This window comes from Monodelphis domestica, chromosome 1 (assembly GCF_027887165.1).
Source record: "Monodelphis domestica isolate mMonDom1 chromosome 1, mMonDom1.pri, whole genome shotgun sequence".
Classification (NCBI taxonomy): Eukaryota; Metazoa; Chordata; class Mammalia; order Didelphimorphia; family Didelphidae; genus Monodelphis; species Monodelphis domestica.
The window spans coordinates 570,591,803-570,615,306 of record NC_077227.1 but is presented as its reverse complement, the minus strand read 5'-3'; the positions used below and the strand labels follow the sequence as shown (position 1 = coordinate 570,615,306).

Sequence of the window (23,504 nt, the reverse complement as noted above, 5' to 3'; positions counted from 1 at the left end):
TACCAGGCTTGGAGTCAGGAAGACTCATCTTCCTGATTCCAAATCTGGCCTCAGATACTTACTAGCTATATGATCCTGGGCAAATCACTTAACCCTGTTTGCCTCTGTCAAATAAGCTGGAGAAGGAAATGGCAAACCACTCCAGTATCTTTACCAGGGAAATCCCCAATGAGGTCATGACTAGTTAGGCATGACTGAAATAATGAAACAACAACAAATTATTCTTCTGGGGCTGATGTTTCTGGTGGCCACCCTTTAAAGGTGGTACCCTTTAAAGATTCTACTCATGTATGGTTGAGAGCAAAACTAATAACTTTATAAGAACTCCTGAAGTTTATAAAAATATTAAAGCTACTATGCTTTTTATCCTCTTGTGAATTACACCTGAAGGGTATGTCAAAGAAGAGTTTCAGAGGATCCAACACCCTTTCCATAAGACGGGACAGTCAAACTTTGATGGTTTTAATTGGTTCTTCAACTTAATTGCTCCTCTACTCTGCAGGGAGGCAAATTCCACTCATTTACTATTGATTGTGATTTCCAAGTGAGGGCTGTTCTCTGTCCTCAGAATTCACTTAAATTAGGTACAGAGCATCAATACTCAAAGAGGCAAACATATGTGGATTTATTTCAGTGCCCAGAGTCTGAATGTAGAATGTCTAAAAATTCTTGAGAGTCATTTTATCATATCTTCTCAGTAGTCAGGAGGAAGCTATCAAAAGCTTCTGAGGCATTTCCTATATGTTTTTTTTAATCCTTAGCAACCACTCTAAGACAGAAGAAGGGCAAGAGCTAGACAATCAGGACTAATTTTCCCAAATTCACACAGCTAGGAAATATCTGAGATCAGATTTGAACCCAGGACTTCCTGACTCCAGGCCTGTACTCTATCCACTCTACTACCTAGATTTCCTACAAGTTTTGTTAAATGTAAATTTTAGGGCTGAGACTGAATATTTAATTTACTAGTCACCAGGGATTTAAATTCTAGATTACAATGAAATACTCAAGTCAGAATAGAATTTTATGGTGGTTTATTTACAATAGAAGTAAGAAATTAAGAATGAGGGAGAAAGAGAAAAAGAGAAGAACTGCTCTGGCCTGGCCTGAGCCAGGGGGAGTTCAGAGGCCTCAGCTAAGGGACCTTCCCAGAAGATTAAATGTAGCTCAGCTTCTAGCCACTAGTCCTCCAAGATGAGGGGCCTCCTTGGAAGCTGATGCTTTCAGAAAGGTCAAGGGAAAGGGAAGTCAGCCTTAACACACCACATGGTTGCCTAAGGGAAACAGTCTCAGGACCCACACTCCACCAAGTCAAGTTCCATTGCCAAAGTCCACAAAAGCCCCTCTCACAGGAAGTGATGAGAAATATAAAGGCAGTTCTTTACATCACTTCTTCTATCTCACATGTACCAATGGTGGCTTAAACTTGGCTTAGGACAGCCCACAGGGTCAGTCAGTTGTTTCTGATTTGTCACTTGCAGGTCACAGACCATCCTCCCCCACACTTAATCCTTAAGTGGGAGTATATACATTCCTTATTGCTAAAATTCTAAAGACTAAGCAGGGTGGAATAAATCTAAAATTCACAGTTTTAATTACAAAATTATAAAAATCTTAGCACTGAAAACCTTTATGGGTCATTTGTCCAACTCTTGCTTGAAGGACACAGTTCCCTCCATAACATACCTAAAAGATGGTCCTCTAATCTGTTTATGAAGACCTAAATGAGGGAGATTGTATTCAATGGCCTCTTAATCTATGACCCTATGACCTTGAATGATGAAGAATTCATTATGGATTCAGCACACTTCATTTTTGGACAGCTCTAATTCTTAACCTCTTTCTTTTATTAAGGTTAAATCTATTTCCCTGTAACTTCTGCTCTTTGCCTATTGTTTTCACCTCTGTTGTTAAACATAGAAAATCCAATTTTTCTGTCATATGACTTCTGTTTAAATATTTGAAGACCATCATTATATTTGTCACTGAGGCTTCTCTTTTCTAGATGGAACATCCCTAATTCCTTCCAATGTTCCTCACATGTCATAATTTTTCACAAACAACCTCTAGACATGTTTGCAGTTTGTCAATATGTGTAAAAAACCTGTGCTGCCCAGGTTGAACACAAGTATTTTAGTTGTGGTCTTAGGACAATACCCAGTAATCTCTAATTCTGGAAATAATAATAGCAATAACAATAACCAGCATTTATATAATGCTTTAAAGTTTGAAAAACTTTTCACAAATATCATTACATTTTATCCATTTAATTATCCTGGGAGATAGGTGCTATCATTATCTCCATTTTACAGGTGGGGAAAGTTAGGTAGAAAAAGGTTAGGTGACTTGCCCAGTCATACAACTATTAGGTATCTTAGACAGAATAAATATCTTAGACAGATCTTCTTGACTCCAGGTTCCACTCTGTCTACTACACCAACCTGCCAATTATACATTTATGAATGCAAAGTAAGATCATTTAATTTTCTGTGGCTTCAATATAATACAAGTGATTTGTTAAACTTTCATTCCACTAAAATCTCTGGGTCTTTTAAAATAATCTTCTGTTTAGTTATTTATCCCCTATATTTTATTCTTATAGTTTATTTCTTTGAACCTAAACATCACATTTCACACTTATTCCTTTTAAATTTCACCCTACTTGAATTTGCCTTTTTGTCTATCCTTTCAATTTTTTTATCCCAATTCTCTTCAAAAAATATCAGTTATTCCTCCAGTTCCATGCCACAAATTAGAGACCATCTTGATGCAAATAATTGATATAACAGACTCAAGACCAGTGTCTTATGGCACCCACTAAAATATTCCTCCATGTTTATATTCATTCATTAGTCACCATTCTGGGATAGTTTGTAAACCAATTTTAAAACTACTTATATATACCATTATTCAGCCCACATCAATCCCATCTATAAGGGTAAAGATTCAGAGAAATTACATCTGCAATATCATTTTTTGTTTTATGTTGTTTCACCCCATTTATGTTCATCAAAGTGTCAATTTTCTAGAGAATAGACAGTATATCTCAATGTGGATGTAAAGTCAGAGGAACTAATTTCAAATTCCAACCATGCTATTTACCTAATTATCTTGGACTTTTAACTTTTGTCAGCCTCATTTTCTTTATTTGTAAAATGAATGTGGGAATTCCACTAAAAATGAATTCTATTAAAGCATGTTGTACAGATCTTTCAATTCTAAATTTGTCATTCCATAATCTAATTTATTTAATATCACTAAAACTCCTGTTCAGTTCCTTTCTCTTGCCTCCAGTAAGCAGTACCTCTGTCCAGGGTACTGTACTTAAGAAATAGCAAACAAATAAATTGCTCTTTGTAAATGCATTTAAGCAAATGAACAAATGTCAATATCAGAGAGCAGAGATTTATTGAATAATATACTGAAATCTAGATAAATTCAAATCCATAGTACTCCTGACCTCTTCATTAGTAATTTCATCAAGCAATTCTGTCCTCCTCCAAAATGATATTCGATTATACTGTTTTGGCTTATTCTCAATGAGTCATGAGTCCAAGCTGAATTATTTGGATAACTTGTTTCACTTCACAAACTTAATTAAACAAAAACCTTCTGAAATTTTGCCAGGAATAAAAGTCAGATTCACCAACCTAGCATTCCAAAGGTCCTTATTACTCTTTTTTTAAAATGAATTCAATTATATCTTACTCTCTGGCAAATGTCTTATTTTCCATGAATGCTCAGAGATACTCTATAGCCATCCAAAAATCTGGTACAAAAATACTTTTAGTCCTCTGGGATCAGGGGACTGGAAATCACAAAGGACAGCCACGTGCTTTCTTCTCATCTACCTTTGTGCTCATTTTTATTCTACTCTATTCAACTTAAAAGAACATCCTCCATGATTAGATGAATACTTCAGCACATGAGCAAGGACTGGGATTTCCTGATTGTTGATACCTTTGGTGTGAGTTTCATTGTGTGATGCAGACAACTTCCCTCTAAGTCATTATATATGCTTTTATGAACTGTTGGGCAAAGAAAAGGGAAAAGAGAAAGAGAAAAAATCATCCCCTGGTGTCTTTCCCCTCAAAGGGATAAAATTTTCCTCTGGCGTCAAAAAAGAAAAGGAAAGAAAGAATAAAAACTATACTCTGGTGGTCAGCTTTCTAGAGAGAACCCCTCAGTCTTCAGCATGACTGGTCCTCCAAGAACAGACACATAAATCTCCTCTGGGTAGCTCCTGCCATTGCTGGCATCCTACAGCAGTTCAGGGTCCCCTCAAGGTCAAGTCAATTCAGCATATGTTTATTAAGCACCTACCTCCTATGCTCCAGGAATTGTGATAAGCATCTGTGATTAAATAAAGGTAAAAAAAACAATTCATGCTTTCAGGAAAAATGCAAGTATTAAGGGCTATGAGAAAGGGCTTCCTGTAGAAGATGGGCTTTTAGATGAGACTTGAAGGAATCCAGGAAGCAGAGGTGAGGAGGAAGTCAGGGGAAAATCACTAATTGAGGGATAAAAGTATAATATGCAAGGAATAACAAAAAGGATAAGGTTATTGGATCACAGAGTACTTGGGGTGTGAGGAGACTAAGGTATAAGAAGACTGGAAAGGTAGGAAGGGATGATGCCTCCCCACACCCAAGAGGCATTGAGGAAGATTGTAGTGGAAGTAAGAAAGAATAGTAGAAGTAAAATTGTAAGTCAGATCCTTATAGTCAAGAACCTGGGGATACGGAGGCCAAGAGTGATGAGACAGTAAATTTGAGGGCTTTATTTGAGGAGGACCACACCTTTCAGGCACCTTGGGATAAGAAGTGGCTATTTACATGACCCAAGGAAAGGGGACAGATCCCAGAAGTGGACATGTTGGGACTAGGTAGTTTAGGGATAGCAGCTGGGTAAAGGAAGGGTATGCACTATGTCCAGGGGAGGAGGCTTTCTGGACTTCATATAGAGAGTTATGCTAAAGTCTTTGTCCCTGATCAGAGAAGTTGGAACCTCCCACTCCTAAAGGGAAACAAGAAGATATATATTAGGAGAAGGAAGGGCAACCTTGGTAAAGATTAGAAACTTTGCTATATGAGTATCAGTATAAGCAACTGGGGCTATTTAACCTAGAGAATATAAGACATAAACATCATAGACATTGATATTAAGGAAACCTAGAATCCATCTACTCTAACCTTCATTTTCCAGATGAGGAACTGAGGCCCTTAGAGGTTAATTAATTTTTCCAAAGGCACAGAGGTAGAGAAATCAGGATTTGAACCCATCTCTGACTTCACAGCCAGGATTCTTTTTCCTGAACTCCACTTGGCAGGAAACATGGGAGCTGTTTTGAAGCATTTAAAGGGTTATTATACATATGAGGTTTTACATGAATTCTGCTAAAAAGCCCTTTTCAAACCTTAAAACCCTAACTAAATGTGAATTTTTTTCCTTTGGAAAGTAGAATGAGATGTAGTGGTAGGAATTTGCAGAAAGGTAGATTTCTGCTTGTTTTCAGTGTGAAAAAACAAAACAAAACTCATTTTAATAATTAAAGCTGGACAGAAGTAGAATGAATTGACTCAGGAAATGGATTCATAGATAATACATTTTCTAGACCTTGGAGCTTCACAAATATTATGTTACTTAATCTTCAATAAAACAACCTTGTAAAGTGGATGCTATCATCATCCTCATTTTACAGACAAGGGAACTGAGCAACAAAGAAATGACTTGCCTAGGGTCACACAGTAAGTGCCTGAGCAATTTGTGAACTGAGGACTTCCTGATCTCAGGTCCAGTACACTATGCACTATGGTGCCAATTAGCTGCCTGTCAAGTAGAAGACAGATGACTCCTTGTTGGGAATGTTATATGGAGGATGGTGGGACTTCTCTTTAGTTTATGGTTTGGACCAGATGATCTCTGAAATTCCCTAGATATTGGAAAGGCTGAAAGACAGAGAAACCTTGCCCAAGTACATAGTTTATGTCAATGGTTCTCTATTACCTATAGTAATGATTCAAAAACTTCTCCATGGTGGTAGAACTCTTCAGTTTAATAAGACTTTAACAGAACTTGTGTAGTAAAAATCTTCTAAAAATTATTCTTCCTAAGAAACAATAGGAGGGTCATTCAAAACAAGGAGGGAATGTTTCAGGTTTTCTTGCAGTGTGCAGTTTGAGAAACACTCACCTAAAGGACCAAAAACAAATTCCTCTGCTTAGATTCCAGAGCTCTTACAACCTTATTCTAATCTTCTGGTTGTAAAGTTATTTTTCAGTTGTATCTGACTCTTCATGACTATTTGGGGTTTTCTTGACAAAGATAGTAGAGTAACTTGCCATTTCCTTCTCCAACTCATTTTACAGATGAGAAAAGTGGGGCAAACAGGGCTAAGTGACTTACCCAGAGTCACATAGCTAGAAAATGGCTGAGACCATATTTAAACTCAGGAAGATGAGTCTTCTTGACTCTAGGCTCAGCACTCGTACCACTTCACCACCTAGCTGCCCACTGTGCCACTTCTCTTCACTACTCCAGTCCAGAACCACATCTCCTCATTCAGGACAGTCCATCTTCATTCTCCTTGCCTTTATCCAAAGCTATCTTCTTTGCCAGGAATACTCTCCCTTCTCACATTGGTTTCTTAGAATCATCAGTTTCTTCCAAAGCTCTGATCAAATGCCACTTTATAAAAGAGGTCTTTCCCAAAACCCTCAGCCTCCAACTGCTTATATTTTGGATAATCTGACATGCTTGCCTAATTATTTCCCTGGGAGGATTTTGTAAATTCTTTGAAGATGGAGACTGCTTCATTTTTGCCCAGTATCTAACACAGTACCCAATTTATCCAGATCCATAATTAATTCTTGTTGATTATTACAAAGCCTCTCTTTTCTCTTCTGGATATCAACCAGTGCATGTTTGTAATTATTCTTTATTAAAGCTTCTCAATCCTCTGAGCTTACATCTTTTAGTGCTTCAGGCCATGGAATAATGCTTACCTTTTTATGAATCTTTTGAAATCTGCTCTCATGATGTATGGCATACGTGTAAATTTCTGTTTGGCATTCCCTTTCTTATCGTCATGAATTCCCAAAGTACATGATGGTTTCCACTTCATTAATGGGTTTTTCATTGTTAGTCAAAATCAGTTCCAGCCTAACAGTTGTCCTCGTTTCTCCTTCCTTCTAAAAGATGAAATCATCAAAAAAGCAAGTCAGGAGTTTATCAAATGCTTTGCTTTTTAGAAAGAGGGGACATAGAGAGAGTGAGAGACAGAGAGAGACACACACAGAGAGACACAGAGAGAGAGAGAGACAGAGAGATAGAAGGAGAGCTATAATCTTTTAAAAATGTTTAAAGAATTTTTTACCTAGAAAATGTTTATAGAAGTATGGCACTATTTATTTCATTAACATGATTCTTTAGGAATATTGGTTTGAGAAGGCCATGCATGTCTCAAAGAAAGCAATATATTTATTGGCATTTCATAGAGGGGTCTATGCTATTAAGTGCCTTGCTTAATGTTTGCTAATCTTGAGAAGTAAGAATTGTTGGATCATAAACTTGGGTAGAATCTAAGAGGCTATTCTTGGGCAACATTTGGCCATCTTTGGGGCTCTTCCTGGAGCTTGCTTTCATTATTAATGCCACTGGGGGAAATGATGTATCTCAAATACAACTCTTGTTTCCTGGAGCAGATTGATTAAACCATGTCATCACCAGAACACAAGCTTCTGAAGTCCTTCTGAGATAAAAAGCATAACTCAGATATTTAGTACTTGAAAGCAGTAGTATTCATTCCTTTTGAAGAAACAATGATAATATAACAAATGGGGGGAAAAGGCCTACTTGGAAAGAATCAAGAAGACATAAGTTTTGGGGAAATGTCCTCTGTGCCTCCTTTGTTCTTTCATTAAAAAATTGTCATTGGGTACAGAACAGTACAGAAACATCTGGTGAGATATAAATCTTCAGTGACTAGCACTGTAGACTAAAAGCATCATCCAACTTTTCTGCTTGAAGACTTTCAGTTATGGAGAACTCATTACCTCAAAAGTTGGCCCATTTCTTGTTGAGATAGCTCTAATTATTAAAAAGTTTTCCCCCACAGGGAGAAGAATTTTGCTTTTCTACAACTTTTACCTATCAGTTTTTGTAAAGCATTCTGGAGCCAAGTATGATCCTTACCCTCAAGGACTTTCTACTCTAGTTAACAAGACTATATAGACATAAAAGTGATCTCTTAGCTCTTTTTTAACTCAAAATCTATCAGTCAATTAGTCAAGTTCCAGACACTATGCTTGATACTGGGGTTATAAATATTAAGAATGAAACAACTCCTATATCAATCTCTATTTTAACCTATATGTAAAACTAGAGGCAGAATAATCAATAGAAAAACCTAATAGATTTGGAGTTATTTGATTTATAGCTGGAAAGGACCTTACAGATTCCCTGATCCAATCCATATAGCATACAGATGAGGTTTTTGTAGTCTACAACAGTTAAGAGACTTCTCCAAGGTTTCATAGATGGAAAGCAACAGAGCTGGGATTTGAACCCAAGTATCCTGCCTCCAAATCCAATAGTTTTTTTTTTCTATCTAGTCAGGAGATCTGGAAATAAAGTCCTGGCTCTATCACTTTTCAATAATGTAAATTCAGTCAAATCATTTTACTTTTTTAACCCTCAATATTCTCATCTGCAAAATAGTGTCATAATACTGGAATTCTATTAGCTTCAAAGGATTGTTGTGAGGAAAGTGCTTTGTAAACTTTGGTGATTCATGGGTACATATATGAAGACGTGTATATATGTAAATATATATATCATGTTATGCCAAACAATATGGTAGAACAGTTGTTAAATGATAATTATGACCACTAGATTATCCTACTCAGTTTTGCAAGTTCCCATGAAGATAACAGAAGCTTATCAACATTTTAAAAGACTTTTTTCTCCAAATGTCTTAATTCTAACAAAGTCCTGTCAGTTAGGACTAAAGCACATCAATCCATTGCTTAAGGATGAAAGAGGACTGAACAAATGTTTCCATTAGATCATGTATTTATTTTTCTGGGATCTTTTGGATGCTTGAAGTAGGAGTAGGCTAACCCAGGACTGAGGGATGCAATCTGATGGAGAACTAACTGCAAGTTGTATTAGGGGTTTACTCACACAGACTTGGGACCATTTGATTCGGCTCATGATCTCACCAGATACAACAGCATCAGTAGAATAAGACCAAGTAAAATGCAAATTTTCCACCTAACCATTATTTGTATTGGCACCAAGGAAACCCTGAATTCAAGAAAACACATGTGCAAGCAGCTGGAGCAGGGTTAAGAGGAGGCATTCCAGTTGCAAGGCACTGTTTTGGCAATGGGAAAAAAATGGAACATTTGTCAAAGATCCCCTCTTTACCTAAGAAGGTTGGATAGTCAAACACACTGGCTATTCCTTCGTATCTTAGCACACACTTCTAGTTTAAGCTAAAAAGAAATTTCTAATTCAACTTATTTACAGGATAATAACCTTCTTGGTAGGAACCAGTGATATAAGAAGCGTTCATTCATTCATTGAAGTAATTGACTATTTACTGTGTACCTCCCATTGTTATTGTTGTTGTTCAGTCATTTCAGTAATGTCTGACTCTTTGTTACCCCAGTTGGGGTTTTCTTGGCAAAGATTCTAGAATGACTCTAATCTACTTGTTGTTAACTAATTTTTCAGTTGGGTCTAGCTCTTCATAATTCTATTTGGGGTTTGCTTGGCAAAAGTAGTAGAGTAGCTTGTCATTTCTTTCTTCAGGTCATTTTGAAGATGAGAAAACTGAGGCAAATAAGGATAAGTGACTTGCTCAGGGTCACATAGCTAGTAAGTGTCTAAGACTATATTTGTACTCAGGTCTTCCAAGCTCAAGGCCCAGCAGTCTCTCAACTGCACCAACTACCTGACCTGACTCATGATGCTAGGCACTGTTTAAATTCTAAACTCTCACTGCAGCTGATGCATATCTTCTTGGGGTAGAAACACCCCAATTAGGTAGTTAATATAACTCTAAAAATCATTTTCTAAAGTTGCAAGGTTAGTTAAAAAATTCTATTTAAGTAATTTTTATTGTACTTTAAAGTTTGCAAAACACTTTCTTCACTGCACTGTAGAATGAAATAAGCATTTATTAAGTGCTTGCTATATGCCAGGAACTGTGCTAATTTTTTAAGTATCACATTGAAAAGTTTTTTATGTATAAGTATAATTATTTATATTATTTATGTGTATTATTCATAAGTACTCTCTCATTTAATCTTCACAACAACCTGTGGAGGTGAGTGATATTATTATCCTCATTGCAGAGTTAAGGAAATTGTGACAGAAGTTAAATGACTAGCCCAAGGTCATTCAGTGAGTAATTTTCAGAGTTAGTGTTTGAACTTGTCTTCTTGATTCTAGGACCACCACTCTATCTATTTTGCCACCTAACTGCCTCTACCTAGTGAGAAAGATATTCCAGTTTCACTTCTATTTTACAGAGAAGAAAACTGAGATCAAGAAAGGTTAAATGACTTGGCCTAGGTCACACAAATAATACATCCAAGTTAGTCTTTTGACTACTGAACCAAAGCTCTTTTCTCTTCCTTTCAGTTATTATAATGCTTTTCTCAGGCGAATTTGTAATTTAGCCCCTATCTCTTATTGTAGAATAAATGGCTTTCCTATTCTCTCATTTTAAGGAACTTTCAAGTATCAAAGAAGTGTAAAAAAAAGAGGAATGATGGAAATACTTCCTTTTTGCAACCTTGGACTTATATAGCATACAATGTCACTAAAAGAGCCAGTTTTGTTTGGGCAATGGATTTCTAGAAATCTTATTTTAAAACATTTTTATCTACCAGTTTCCCTAACTTCTAAATCCCCACAAAAATCCTATCTTCCACTGGAAAACTTCCCTTTGTTCAGTCATTTTTTGATGGTGTCTGACTTTTTACCCCATTTGGAGTTTTCTTTGCAGAGTTACTGGAGTGGTTTGCCATTTCCTTCTCCAGCTTAATTTATAGATAAAGAAACTGAGGCAAATAGGGTCTAGTAACTTGCTCAGGGTCACACAGCTAGGAAATGTCTGAGGCCATGTTTGAAGTCAAGAAGACGAGTCATCCTGACTCCAAATCTGGCACGCCATCCACTGTACCAACTAGATATAGTTTGGTTCTACTGGTTTGCTTGCTGTCTTACCTCTTAGATTGTGAGCTCTCTGAGGTTGAAGACTATCTATTGCCTCTTTTTGTATTTCTGGAGCTTAGTACAATGTCTGACACATAGTAGGCACTTAATACGTGGATTTATTTTTAACCCTTGCCTTCTGTCTTGGAATTGATATTAATTATTGGTTTCAAGGCAGAATAGTAAGGACTAGGCAATTAGGGTTAAGTGATTTGTCCAGGGTCACCCAACTAAGTGTCTCTGAAGCCACACTTGATAAACATTAATTGATTGACTAAAAATATCCCTGATTGGTCTTACATAGTATTTTTTTTTGGTTTTCAGGGAACAGATTCGCCAAGGCTTAGAAGAGCTACAAAAAGTCCTGCCTGGAGGAGACACGTACATGCATGAAGGGTTTCAAAGGGTAAATTTTTGAATAATTATAAAACATAAACCTATAGAAGCTTCAGGATAATATATTCCAGCCAGAGAAGATACATAGAATAAGTGGGTTAAAAACCACATTCTTTTTAGAACCACAAAATTTTCTTTGTCTTAGGAACTTGGAGACTGAAGAGATATCTCTAATATCACAGGCCTAACACTAGTGGTGAAGAGCTCATTAGTTAATGCAAATCTTGGCAGACAATAATAGGCCACAGGAAATTCCCTTCCTTTTCCCAAAGAGATGTCGTTTCAGGTTGGCAGAATAAGGAACTTCATTTGATGAGAAAATGTCCTTCCTCCCAGCTTAAGTCAAAAGGGATTCCAGGTTCATGTTGTAAATGACCCAGATAATTAATCCAGTGTGATTGTAGCCTCAGATCATCATCACTGATTAATCATGGAACGAAGCCGAGGTATTTAAGAGTCTGGAATCTAGACCCCACTGTGATGGGAGAAACATATCCTGATCCTTGTGCATGAATATTGCATTTGGAATGCAAACCGTGAATCTCTCTCTCATCATCCTATTCATGTGTATTTCAGGCCAGTGAGCAGATTTATTATGAAAATATGCAAGGTAAGAAGCTATTATAGATTATCCAACTTTCTTTCATTTCTTGCTTTGCTCCTGAAAATTGGTATCATGCACATATATTAACTTTCTGCATCACTCATATGTATTCACATACACACACAAATATATATGTATACACACACACACACACACATATATGAAGATAGGCGGAAGCATCTAAAAAGATGAAAGACACTGGTTCAATTTGGCTCTCTTGTTCACATCCTGGAAAATGGTGGGGAAAGTAGCAGAGAGCCCAAACAATCACAGTAGCAATTGTCATTTGGTTTTGAGCCTTGTGTTCAGGCATATGTTAGTAAAGACTAATTTGTGCCTTGGAGATCTGCTGTGGGTGTAATTACTCTGCCTTGAGCTGACCATTAAATCTTTTTATCAGAATACTATCTATCCTGTACTTTGGGATTTATGTGCTTTAAGATTTTGCACAACTTTGTTGTTGTTGCATATAAAGCACCTTGTAAATGAGGGATAGAAGAAGGGATTGCTTAGGACTGATTGCTTTTCTGAGCCATGGCCCAATTATACCTATAAAGATGTAACCATAGAGAAGGATCTTTCTTCCTTAGATATAGGATTGTCTGTCTTAGCAGTTCTCAAAGTGTCATCCCTAGAGTTGTTTCTGGGGGACCGCTAGGTCACAATTTATTTTCACACTGTTAGTCTATTAAAAAGAAGCCTCCCTTTTCCAACTACATATCATAGTGAGGACAGATTTTCTTCATATACTTCAAAACAAACAACATATTTCAGCAGACTGAATACAGTAGTTGGTATGAAGACACAGCTGCCTCCAAGATGTTAAAGAGATTTGCAAAAATATTTAGTACAATGTAATTTTTCTTACCTTTTTATTTTAAAAGATACAATATTACACAAATATATTATTTATGTTAACATGTAATGAGTTTGTTTTCATAACTTTTAAATAAATTAAAAGAAGATATTTTAAGTTTTTCAGTTTTCATTTTCAATACATTAAATTTCACTAGATCTAAATCATATAAAGAAAAGCTCTCTGGGGTTCCATAGTAATTTTCAAGAGCATAAAGGGACTCTGAGAATAAAATATTTGTAAACCTATGGTCTAGTTGATCTTTCCTCTCCAACTCAGATCAAAGGATCATAAAATCAGACCTGAAAGGGACCTTACAGGTCAACTAGTTCAGCCTCTTTCTTTGATTATTTTATTCCAAACTACAACAAGGAAATTCAGCTTTGATTCAGATGTGTAGTAAAACTGGCCAGTCACTATAAGTAAGGATAAATAATTGAAAATCTCAAGCAGCATCTCATGGATTTTGATAGCAGCTACAATGCCCTTTATATTTTATAATTAAGCAATACAGGTAGCACAGAGATACCCTCATTATTATTATTAATTATCATTACATTGATCCTTATGCCAGTGTTTTCTGTGGCATCAGAAATCTAGGCTACCTTTTAGGAGGTTCCACATTCTTTACAATCCTGGGAAAAAACTCTTTATTGAACCCTTCATTACAGGGGTACCTAACTTGGGCTCCATGAATTTTTAAAAATACACACATCGATATATATATATATGTGTGTGTGTGTGTGTGTGTGTGTGTGTGTGTGTGTGTGTGTGTATGACTGCATTTAATTATAATTGGTTTCCTTGATCATTGTATATTTTTATGCATTTAAAAACTTTATTCTGAGGAATCTACAGGCTTCCCCAGATTGCCAAAGAGGTCTATGACACAAAACAGTTAAGACATTCTGCTCCAACAAGTAAATATTCACTCCTCCATCTGTCACCAGACTGCTTACTTTAAAAAGTTTTACTAAATTAAGGGGGAATCAATTGAATTTCTATTTCTGCAACATGTAATTTATAGTGCCTCTGAGTCTCAAATATCTCACAGATGCTGGTACATACCTCTCCATGGTTTGTGCCTGAACTCCAAAGGCATCACTGGACTCTTCACTGTACTTTTCTTTTAGACAATGTCTTCTCAGCCCATTGCTCTTCCTGGGACCACATGCAACCAACTGAAGATACCTACCAGTTACTCTTCTAGTACATGTGGGCATTTAAATATTCTCCAGAGCAGTATGCCATAATAATGAAGCTTTAGACCAGGGATTTCCCTTTATCAAGATGATATAATGTAGTGGAACAATATTGAACATGAAGTCTGATAGTTGTGTGACGTTGGGCAAGTCACTATATGATTATGAGTCTGTTTGCTAATGGGTAAGGTGAAGATGATAATATTTTTATTATTGACTTCATGAGGTTGTTGTAGATAAAGCATTGTATGGGACCATTGCTTTGAAGTTTTAAGGAACCTCATCAGTCTTCTACAATGTATCCAATAACTGGTCACTCATCTCTTTATGAAGACTTCAAAAAAGGGGGAACCCATTTTCTCTTGAGTCTTTTAAACCCTTATTTTCTGTTTTAGAATCTATACCAACCATTGGTTCCTAGGCAGAAGAGTGGCAAGAGCTAAGCAGTTGGGGTTAAGTAACATGCCCACAGGGTTACACAGCTAGGAAGTGTCCGAGACAACTCATCTCCTCTTGAGGCAAATCATTCTACTCTTGGATAGCACTGATTCTTGGGAAATTTTTACTGATGCCAAGTCTAAATTTGCTTCTTTTCAACTTTCATTAAAAGCCTATTCATGTGGATATTCCTTCTACAGATTTATAGCTCTTTTATGTCATGGATATTTCTCTTAAGACCATTGCTTGAGCTATTATGAACAAAGAAGCTTGTCACCTGGTGGCTAATTGTGGTGATGATTCTCCCATACACATATTATTAACCTTATGCATCACTCATCTATATTCTAGCTAGGCTGGTCTTCAAGTGGCCAGTCTGTAGTAAAAGCTTTCTGGATTGGCAGGCCCTCTTGGAGCTGCTATTCCTTTTCTGGGGTCTTTGGGAATACAGAGCCATCTTCATGCCATGATTAAAGTTTACCTTTGGAAGAGTAATTCGAGGTTAGAGACTTGAAAGAAAATCATGTTTTGTCCCATATCTATGCTAACAATATATTAAACCACTGCTAAGGAAAAGAACTTACAATAGTGTAGAAGCTTGTCTGAATGAATGAATTTGCTTTGCATTTGGCAGGATATCGGACTGCCAGTGTCATCATTGCTCTGACAGATGGAGAACTTCATGAAGATCTTTTCTTTTATGCAGAGCGGGAGGTAAGAAATTGGGCTTTCCCAGTCCATTGATATACATACTCTTTACTGGCTTTGTATCTCTTTATGGCTGAGATGGCGACGCAGCAAAGCACTGTGGAGTGCTTAGGGCATGTTGGAGCACAAAAGACAACACAACACGGCCATCCAATGCAGCTGAGGAAGTCTCCAGGTGTAATGACTTTTCGTGCCAATGGAATCAGGCTTCCAATGCCGAGAGAGTGGGACTGTCTCTGTGCATCGGCTTTTCCACTTAAATCTCCTTCACGCACAAGTATCTTTGTGCACACTCATCTATACACCATAGATGAAAACGCACAAAGACAATCGTCATCCTCGGTTACCGAGAGACTATGATGACAACAACAATCTCTTTATATATGTCAGTCTTGAACTTGGTTCTTCCATTATATTAGTAAACTCCATGAGGTCCGAGACCATGTCCTATTCCAACTTTGTAGGTCATCCATCACTACATACTGTCAATCAAATAATCCATCAAAAATGTTTATTAAGTATCTACCATATGACAAACTGCTAGGCTCTGGGGCAACAAATAAAAAAGAAGGAAATAATTTCTACTTGTAATAAACTTATATTGTTATGGGGAAGGCAATGAATATATATATAGATATAGATATAGATATATAGCATAAAGTTTATGTATATACACACAGATATAGTTGCTAAATATAAGATCATTTGGGAAGGAGGACACAGAAAAGGGAGAAGAGGAACTAGGAAAGGTTTCATCCCTCATATTATTCCTCAATCACATCTTTTAAAAAAGAAAACCCTTACCTTCTGTCTTAGAATCAATACTAGGTATTGGTTCCAAGGCAGAGGAGCACTAAGAGCTAGGCAATGGGGGTCAAGGGACTTGCCCAGAGTCACACAGCTAGGAAGTGTCTGAGAACAGATTTGAAATTAGGAACTCCCGTCTCTAGGACTGGCTCTCAATCCACTGAGCCACCCAGTTGCCCCACTCAATTGCATCTTAAAGGAGGAGAAAGTTTCTGAGACAGAGGATGTGAAGGAGTGCTTTGAATTGAATTCTTGTAAAGATAGGTATTCCTCCTTTTGGCAGCTAGGTGGTAGAGTAGATAGAGCAAACTCATCTTCATGATTTCAAATCTGGCTCCAGAAAACTTACTAGCTGTGTGACCCTGAGCAAATCACTTTACCTTATTTGCCTCAGTTTCTCATCTGTAAAATAAACTAGACAAAGAAATGGCCAAGAAAATCCCAAATGGGATCATGAAGAGTTCGACACATCAGAAATGACTCAACTATACAATTCCCTCTGATATGTATTGGGCTCTAGTAATTACCTTATTATCAATTTGATAAAGCATCCTTAAAAACTGAGAAATGTAGATAAAGTCATTTCATATAGAAACCACTTGGTCATCTTTCAAGACAATACCTAGAGTAGGGAACAGAGGTATTCCCAGTGTAGGTTGGGCCATTTGCATGTTAGGTTGTTTATAGGAAGATTTTCCTGGTCCCTCTTAATAATAGTACCTTCCTTCTACTGATAATATCCAATTTATCCTGTTCATATCTTATTTCTACAGAAGAGTAGGGATGGTCTTTAATTTTCTTTGTATCTCTAGGTCTTAGCTTGGTGCATGGCACATAATGGGCACTGAATAAGTGTTTATTAAATGTCGATTTATCTTCAGTATTTGAAGGGGATAAGAAATATTCAGAAAGGTTGTTTTTGCATCTGATGTAGAGAACAGGACGACCCTAAAAAGAATGGATGCCAGACAGGTTCAGTTGAAGCTGGAGACTCTGTTCTTTAACTCTTCTACTAGAGTGTAAGCTCCCTGTGGGCAAGGATCTACCCACCTAAACTCTGTCTCTCCTCCAGAACCTTGCAAGAAACTTCAGGTAATAGACTTATTATAGCCTATGTTAGGCTTTAATAAATCTTTTCTGAAGAAAATTAAATGCTATTTTCTGTTCTGGCAATATGCTAGATGTTATTTCCAAAATTTCTGAAAATTCTAGTGTCTCTTATGTTCCTTTACTAAAAAAAGTGTCCAAATCTATGATCATTTTAAAACTATTTTCTTTCCCAAGGAAGTGGTCTATCAATCAGTGTTGGGGCAAATAATTCTCCAATGGCAACTTCTATCTATATAATATTTTTTCTGATAATAATCTATGAAGTAGGTAATAAGAATATTACTAGCCCTGTTTTACAGAAGAGGCCCATAGAAACAAAGTACTTTGCTCAAAGTCATACATTCACTATTATAATCAAGAATCAAATCCAGATATTTTGATATTTAAATCAAGCCCCCTTTCCTTTACACCCCATTGCCTCTTTTTTTATTTTGAGATGTCAACTTTAAAAACTATAGTTTAGTCTGAGGAGGGGGTTGGCAAAAACAACCCAAAGGTCAGATTTGACTGTCTATTCTTGTCTAGCCTGTGAGCTAAGAATAGATTTTTAAATTTTATTTTAAAATGCAGAAAATCTTAAATTAAAATAAAATCTAGGATTTTATTTTTAAATGTAAAAAGCATTTTTGACTTATAGGCTATACAGAAATGGGCAGCAAGCTGGATTTGGTCCTTGGGTGGTAGTTTGCCTACCTTCAGATAAATTATCATACATAGTAAGTATCATCAGTTTCCAGAAGATTTATAAATTATAGATTTCCCTTTTTATCTAAATAGAAACATTGGCACCTTATTTGCTTGCATAGTCTCCCCTATGTTCTCTAGATATTTTCCTAATAGAGTGAAATGGAAAGAAATCAGTCCAAAACGTGGGTCCTGGCCCATAGCTACCCTTCATATCCAACATTAATTTCTGAGATTCTCTATCTTTAATTAGGAACAGTGATTCAGTCAGAATTATTCAGCATTTGGTAGCACTATTAATTGAAATTTATCATATGACATTCAATATCAGTATGTCATTGTATTTTGTAAAAGTGCTCTTAAAGAACAAACCAAACCACTTTAAGTAAAGCCACCTAAGTGGCACAGTGCATCTCCTTGGGTGCAAATCCAGTCTCAGACACTTTGTTGCCATATGAATTTAGGTAAGACACTTAACTGTTTGCCTCAGTTTCTTCATCTGTAAAATGAGCTGGAGAAGGAAATGGCAAACCACTCTAGTATCTTTGCCAATAAAACCTGAAATGGGGCCACAAAGACTCAAACACAACTGAACAGCAACACTTGTAAGAGAGAGAGAGAATGATAATTTGTTTCATGATTGAAATATGGCATTTACTTTTAGGAATTTCCTTCCTTTCAGGTTTTAAGTTTGTGATTTAAATACTCTTATCTCCAAGGAAAGGAAAGAATAGTCACTTTAGATAACTCTGACTCGAGTTTTCTTGAAGGACTGAAGTTAACTGTAGGTGGGTGGTGGGGTCATGCTCAAACCAGATGAACAAGTGAATGAGCAACATAGAGATCTGGAGAGAAGGGGGAAAATGCATATGGGCAGAAATAGAGGAACTGATCCTGGCCAATGTATTCGTCCCAACCAATGACCAACAGCTCCTTTAGTTTAATTTTTTTTCATACCCAAGCAAAATTTTCTTCTGCTTAGAGGAACCTCCCTCTGCTGGCAACGTGGTTCTTATTTCAAAGCAGAAATTAAAAAAAAAAAATTAAACCTGGAAGTAGAGAGTAATTTAGAAGTGATGCATTTCAAAACTTTGTTCTAAATATGTATGAGGAGCTAAACAGATGAGCAGGAATAATATGGGGACTAATATGGTATGCATTTCCTGAATATTTGGCAATTACTTAAATATTTTAGGGCAAAATATTGCCTGTGGTAGGTACTGAATTTAGTTTAGTTTGGATGCAACAAAAGTCCAATATAAAAGCCAAAAGGGAAAAAGTCTAAAAAGTCTGTAGATTAAAGAGATTATGTGCTAGAAATCTCTGTATAGAAGATGATGGAAAGGAATTTTGTGTATTTTACATACACATACATTAAATTCAGGATGCCAGATGCCAATAAAATCATGCTTTGTGGGAGAGAGAAAGAAAGAATAAAATATTTCTTAAGTCTCCTAATCTTGCTTAACTATACATGTAGTTTGGCTAGATTAGGATCAAGAAAGGGAGTTGTTGTAAGAGAGTTTGGACAGGTAGCTAGCCAATAGATTACAAAGGATTGCCAGGCCAAGGCTGCATTTAATTCTATTGAGATTCTTGATTGGTCTTCATCTTCCTAGCCTCATTTGTAAAATGAGAATGGGTCCTCCCAACTCTAAATCTAATGATCCCACCAGTAGTTGTAAGCTCCAAGCTAAGATATAATGAGGTTTGAGAGTTGTAGAAGGGAGGAAAAGTGGGAAAAAATTACTTTCTTCAACTGAATTAAACAAGTATTTATTTAGTACATACCGTAACCCAGTACTATGCTACATAAAGTTCTCTTTCTAGTTCTAGTTATGAAATTCAAGAATTATGTAATTCAGAAGGCAGATTCAGTTAAGTAAAAGATATATTTCAAACCAAAATGAGATTTTCTTCTCCTCTGTGGCTACACTTCAATAGTAATTTGCATGGTGTATAGGCTGTATTTCCAAATATACTTCATCCTGGAGGTTTAAGCCCGATGAACAAAGTGATTAACTTTATAGCTTGCCTTTAATTAATTAAGGGAATCCCTTCATCATTTATTTATGACCTAAAATGATTAAAGAAAGATGATTTTCATAATTTTTTTAATCTCAGGAAACCATCCTAAGAATTTGGTCTGAAATGTCTAGTCAGAATATTTAAATAAAAACTATTAATCTCAAATAATGATTAAAATAAAATTGCTCAGGAATAGAACTGTAATAAAAGATCCCTATCCTGATAATTGGCCTCTAATTTTACCTCATGAGATGCAGAATGGAAGATCAATAAATATGGTGTCAAAAGACCTATGTTTTAGTAGTAATGTGTCCTTTAGCAAATCACATAGACTCTTTTGGTTAAAATTTCAAATTTATTTATTTATTTGTTACATTAAAATTTCAGGTAACTTCCTTCCTCCTTCATTCCCTCCCTCCATTAGAGAAGGCATCATTTGATAAAAAGATACTTTATATATACACGTATATATATATATATGTATATATATATATATATACAATACATACACACACACACACACACACACACATATATATATAAAACTGTCTTGCTTGTTTCTATATCAGCTCTTTCTTTGGGAGTGGACATACATAGGCCATTCTTCAAACAATATTTCTGTTGCTCTATATAATGTTCTCTTCATTATCCTTATTTAAGTCTCCATAATTTCATATAGGCCTTTCCACGTTTTTTAAAAATTAACCTGCTCAAATTTCTTATAATGCAGTAGTATATCCTTATAATCATTTGCCACAACTTGTTCAGTCATTCCCCAATGGACGGGCATCCCCTTAAACTCCAGGTCTTTGTTATCACAAGGAGAGCTGCTATAAATATTCTTGAACATATAGGTTCTTTTCTTTTTTCCCTTATCACCTTAGGAAATGAAGCTAATGGTGGTATTGCTGGATCAAAAAGTTCACATAGGCTTCTGAACCACATTTTCTCCATTTAAAAAATCAGAATGTTTTTTTCATTGTCTATTTCACAGGCGTCTTGTGGGAGATGCACCTAATAAATTTGAAAGAGCTCAGAAAATGAGCTATTGTCATTATATGTCCATGTAAGCAAAATAAAATTTATCCTGAAATTTGAAAAGTACTTGGCTGCTTAGTAGAAATATTTTTTATCAGATTAAAATGTAATATAAAAATATGGAAACTGAAAACTGTCCTGGAATATGTCAGTTGTCTTGTTTGCTTTTATTCAGTTGAGTTCTGTGATCTTCCCTTTCTAATTTGATTTTTTCATCTTCCCATCCTAGGCTAACAGATCTCGAGAACTAGGTGCAACTGTCTACTGTGTTGGGGTGAAAGATTTCAATGAAACCCAGGTATGACCAATGGTTTTCACAGATTATGACTGGTAGGAAAGGGCTATTTTAACTGCTCCCACAGGCAGTTGCCTCCACTAAAACCCTGCTCCTATGTTTCATCACAGCATGGAGATGGCCTTGGATTCTCGAAAGCCATGTCAGTGGAGCACAAGCCCTGACAGGTCCTACCAAGCTGGAAAGTCTTTGAGTATGGGCCCGGCAACGGACTGTGTGTCTGTCGTCCAAGGATCAGCCTAGCTAAGTGCTGAAAGGCTCATCACCAGATGGCTGGCTGCCAGGTGATAGATATTTCTGGCCACAGCAACTTTTTAAAGTATCCACTAAGGTGTGGAGGGGATAAGGTCTATGTCAGTGAAGGCAGCACCTATACCAGCAATTCTATATGAACAGAATACAAGCAGTTATATAATATGAAAATATTACAGAGGAATAAAAGTGGAAGCAACTCAGTATGGAGCTTAGCATTAGATGATACGTATTCCTTTTGATTTAACAATTTTCACCTGTTAAGAAGGAATTTGTTTTTGCATATGTTTTATGGTTTCTTAATTATATGTAACCATGATTATTATAATAAGTATAAATCACTTACATAGGATCATAAAAATATAGCTCTAGAGGTAGAAGAGCAACTAAGTGGCACTGAGTAAAAAGTCAGGAAAACTCTTCTCAAGTTTAAATCTGGCCACAGCCACTTACTAGCTCTGTGACCCTGGGTAAGTCACTTAACCCTATTTGCTTCAGTTTTCTCATCTTTAAAATAAGATGAAGAAGAAAATGGCAAACCACTCTAGTATCTTTCCCAATAAACCCCAAAGTGGTCATGAATAGCTGGACAGGGCTGAAACAACTGAACACAGAGTTGGAAGGGGCCTCAGAGACCATCTGATAGAACCCTCTCATTTTATAGATGAGAAAACAGAGACTCAAAGAGGCTTAAGTCTAGATAAGAGATCTATCAAGTCTTCTCATCTTCAGGTTTACCTAAAATCCAAACTGTGGGAAGTAATTGGTCTAGAAGTGTTGAAAGAAAGGCTGGGGTGGCCACTGACTGCAGGCTCAGCACTCCTGTGTAGAGGACAGCCACTACTGCAAGAGTCTTATAAGTGGGCTGAGGACTAGGCTGCCCCTGATAAGCGTGCAATTTAGAGCCATATTAGGGAAATAGGAAATTCTTGAGCATAGCTCCTATCATAGCTGGAAGAGATGGAAAGGATGCTCCATCAGTGCAGAATAACTCTGTTCAATTCATTGAACAATTCAGAGTTTAATATATGTAAAGTGCTTGGAACGAAATAAGGAGAGTTAAGGCTAGAGAGGGGAAATGGGTAGAGCTACACATCACATCTTTGGAGGCCATTAGACCTTTGTCTTTGGAATTCTGATCTGAATTTTTCAGACAATTTAACAGAAGGCTGACCAACTGGGGAAGATATTATCCATGTGGGTAGAATGTAATATCTAATGCAGAGGGCCAGTGAGGAAGATGTAACCAGGGAAGAGGAATACACATAATATTCATTAAGTTAATTAGAGATTAATCAGAGGCTAGAGAAGTAACCAAAATCTAAAATGCATAAATATTGGAAGTCAGAGTGGTATAGCAAAACATATATTGAATTTGGTCTCAAAGAACACAGATTCCTATTCAAGGTCTTCCATCTTGCTAGATATTCCATCATGGACAAGACATTTAATTCCTTACTGACTGTCTTCAGTAAAAAGAAGGGACTAGATTAGATCTCATGGTCTCTTCCAACTCTAATGTCTTTTTAGACTATGATCAGAAGGTCAAGATAGATAGTGTGTACAAAATCCAGGAAGAGCAATAAGAAAATATATGTGAGCCAATTGAAAGGTCATTTAATGATTGGGGAAATAGCCAGTGACTTAGAGAACCATAGGAGTTGGGAGAAGGTAGAAACATTTCCCCCATGGTAACTAGTGAGCAGAATAGAATTCCAATGAAATATATAGATAGGATGACAGAATTTCGAGTTGATACCAGAGAGATCATCTAGTCCAAGAGTCCTTAGTTGTACCATAGGTTATTTTGGCAGTCTGAGAAAGCCCCTGGATGCCTTCTTAGAATGATGTTTGTTGCCT

General features: G+C 36.5%; 1 protein-coding gene across 1 annotated transcript in view; it reads left to right on the top strand.

Annotated features, from left to right (window-relative positions):
- The window catches only part of ANTXR1 (ANTXR cell adhesion molecule 1), a 334,340-nt gene that overhangs the window by 47,598 nt on the left and 263,238 nt on the right, over positions 1 to 23,504 (top strand). Inside the window, exons 4-7 of the mRNA XM_001381658.4 lie at positions 11,551 to 11,632; positions 12,199 to 12,232; positions 15,357 to 15,436; positions 21,327 to 21,395. Coding sequence (XP_001381695.2) covers positions 11,551 to 11,632; positions 12,199 to 12,232; positions 15,357 to 15,436; positions 21,327 to 21,395 — 265 coding nt within the window. The remainder of the gene's footprint in view (positions 1 to 11,550; positions 11,633 to 12,198; positions 12,233 to 15,356; positions 15,437 to 21,326; positions 21,396 to 23,504) is intronic.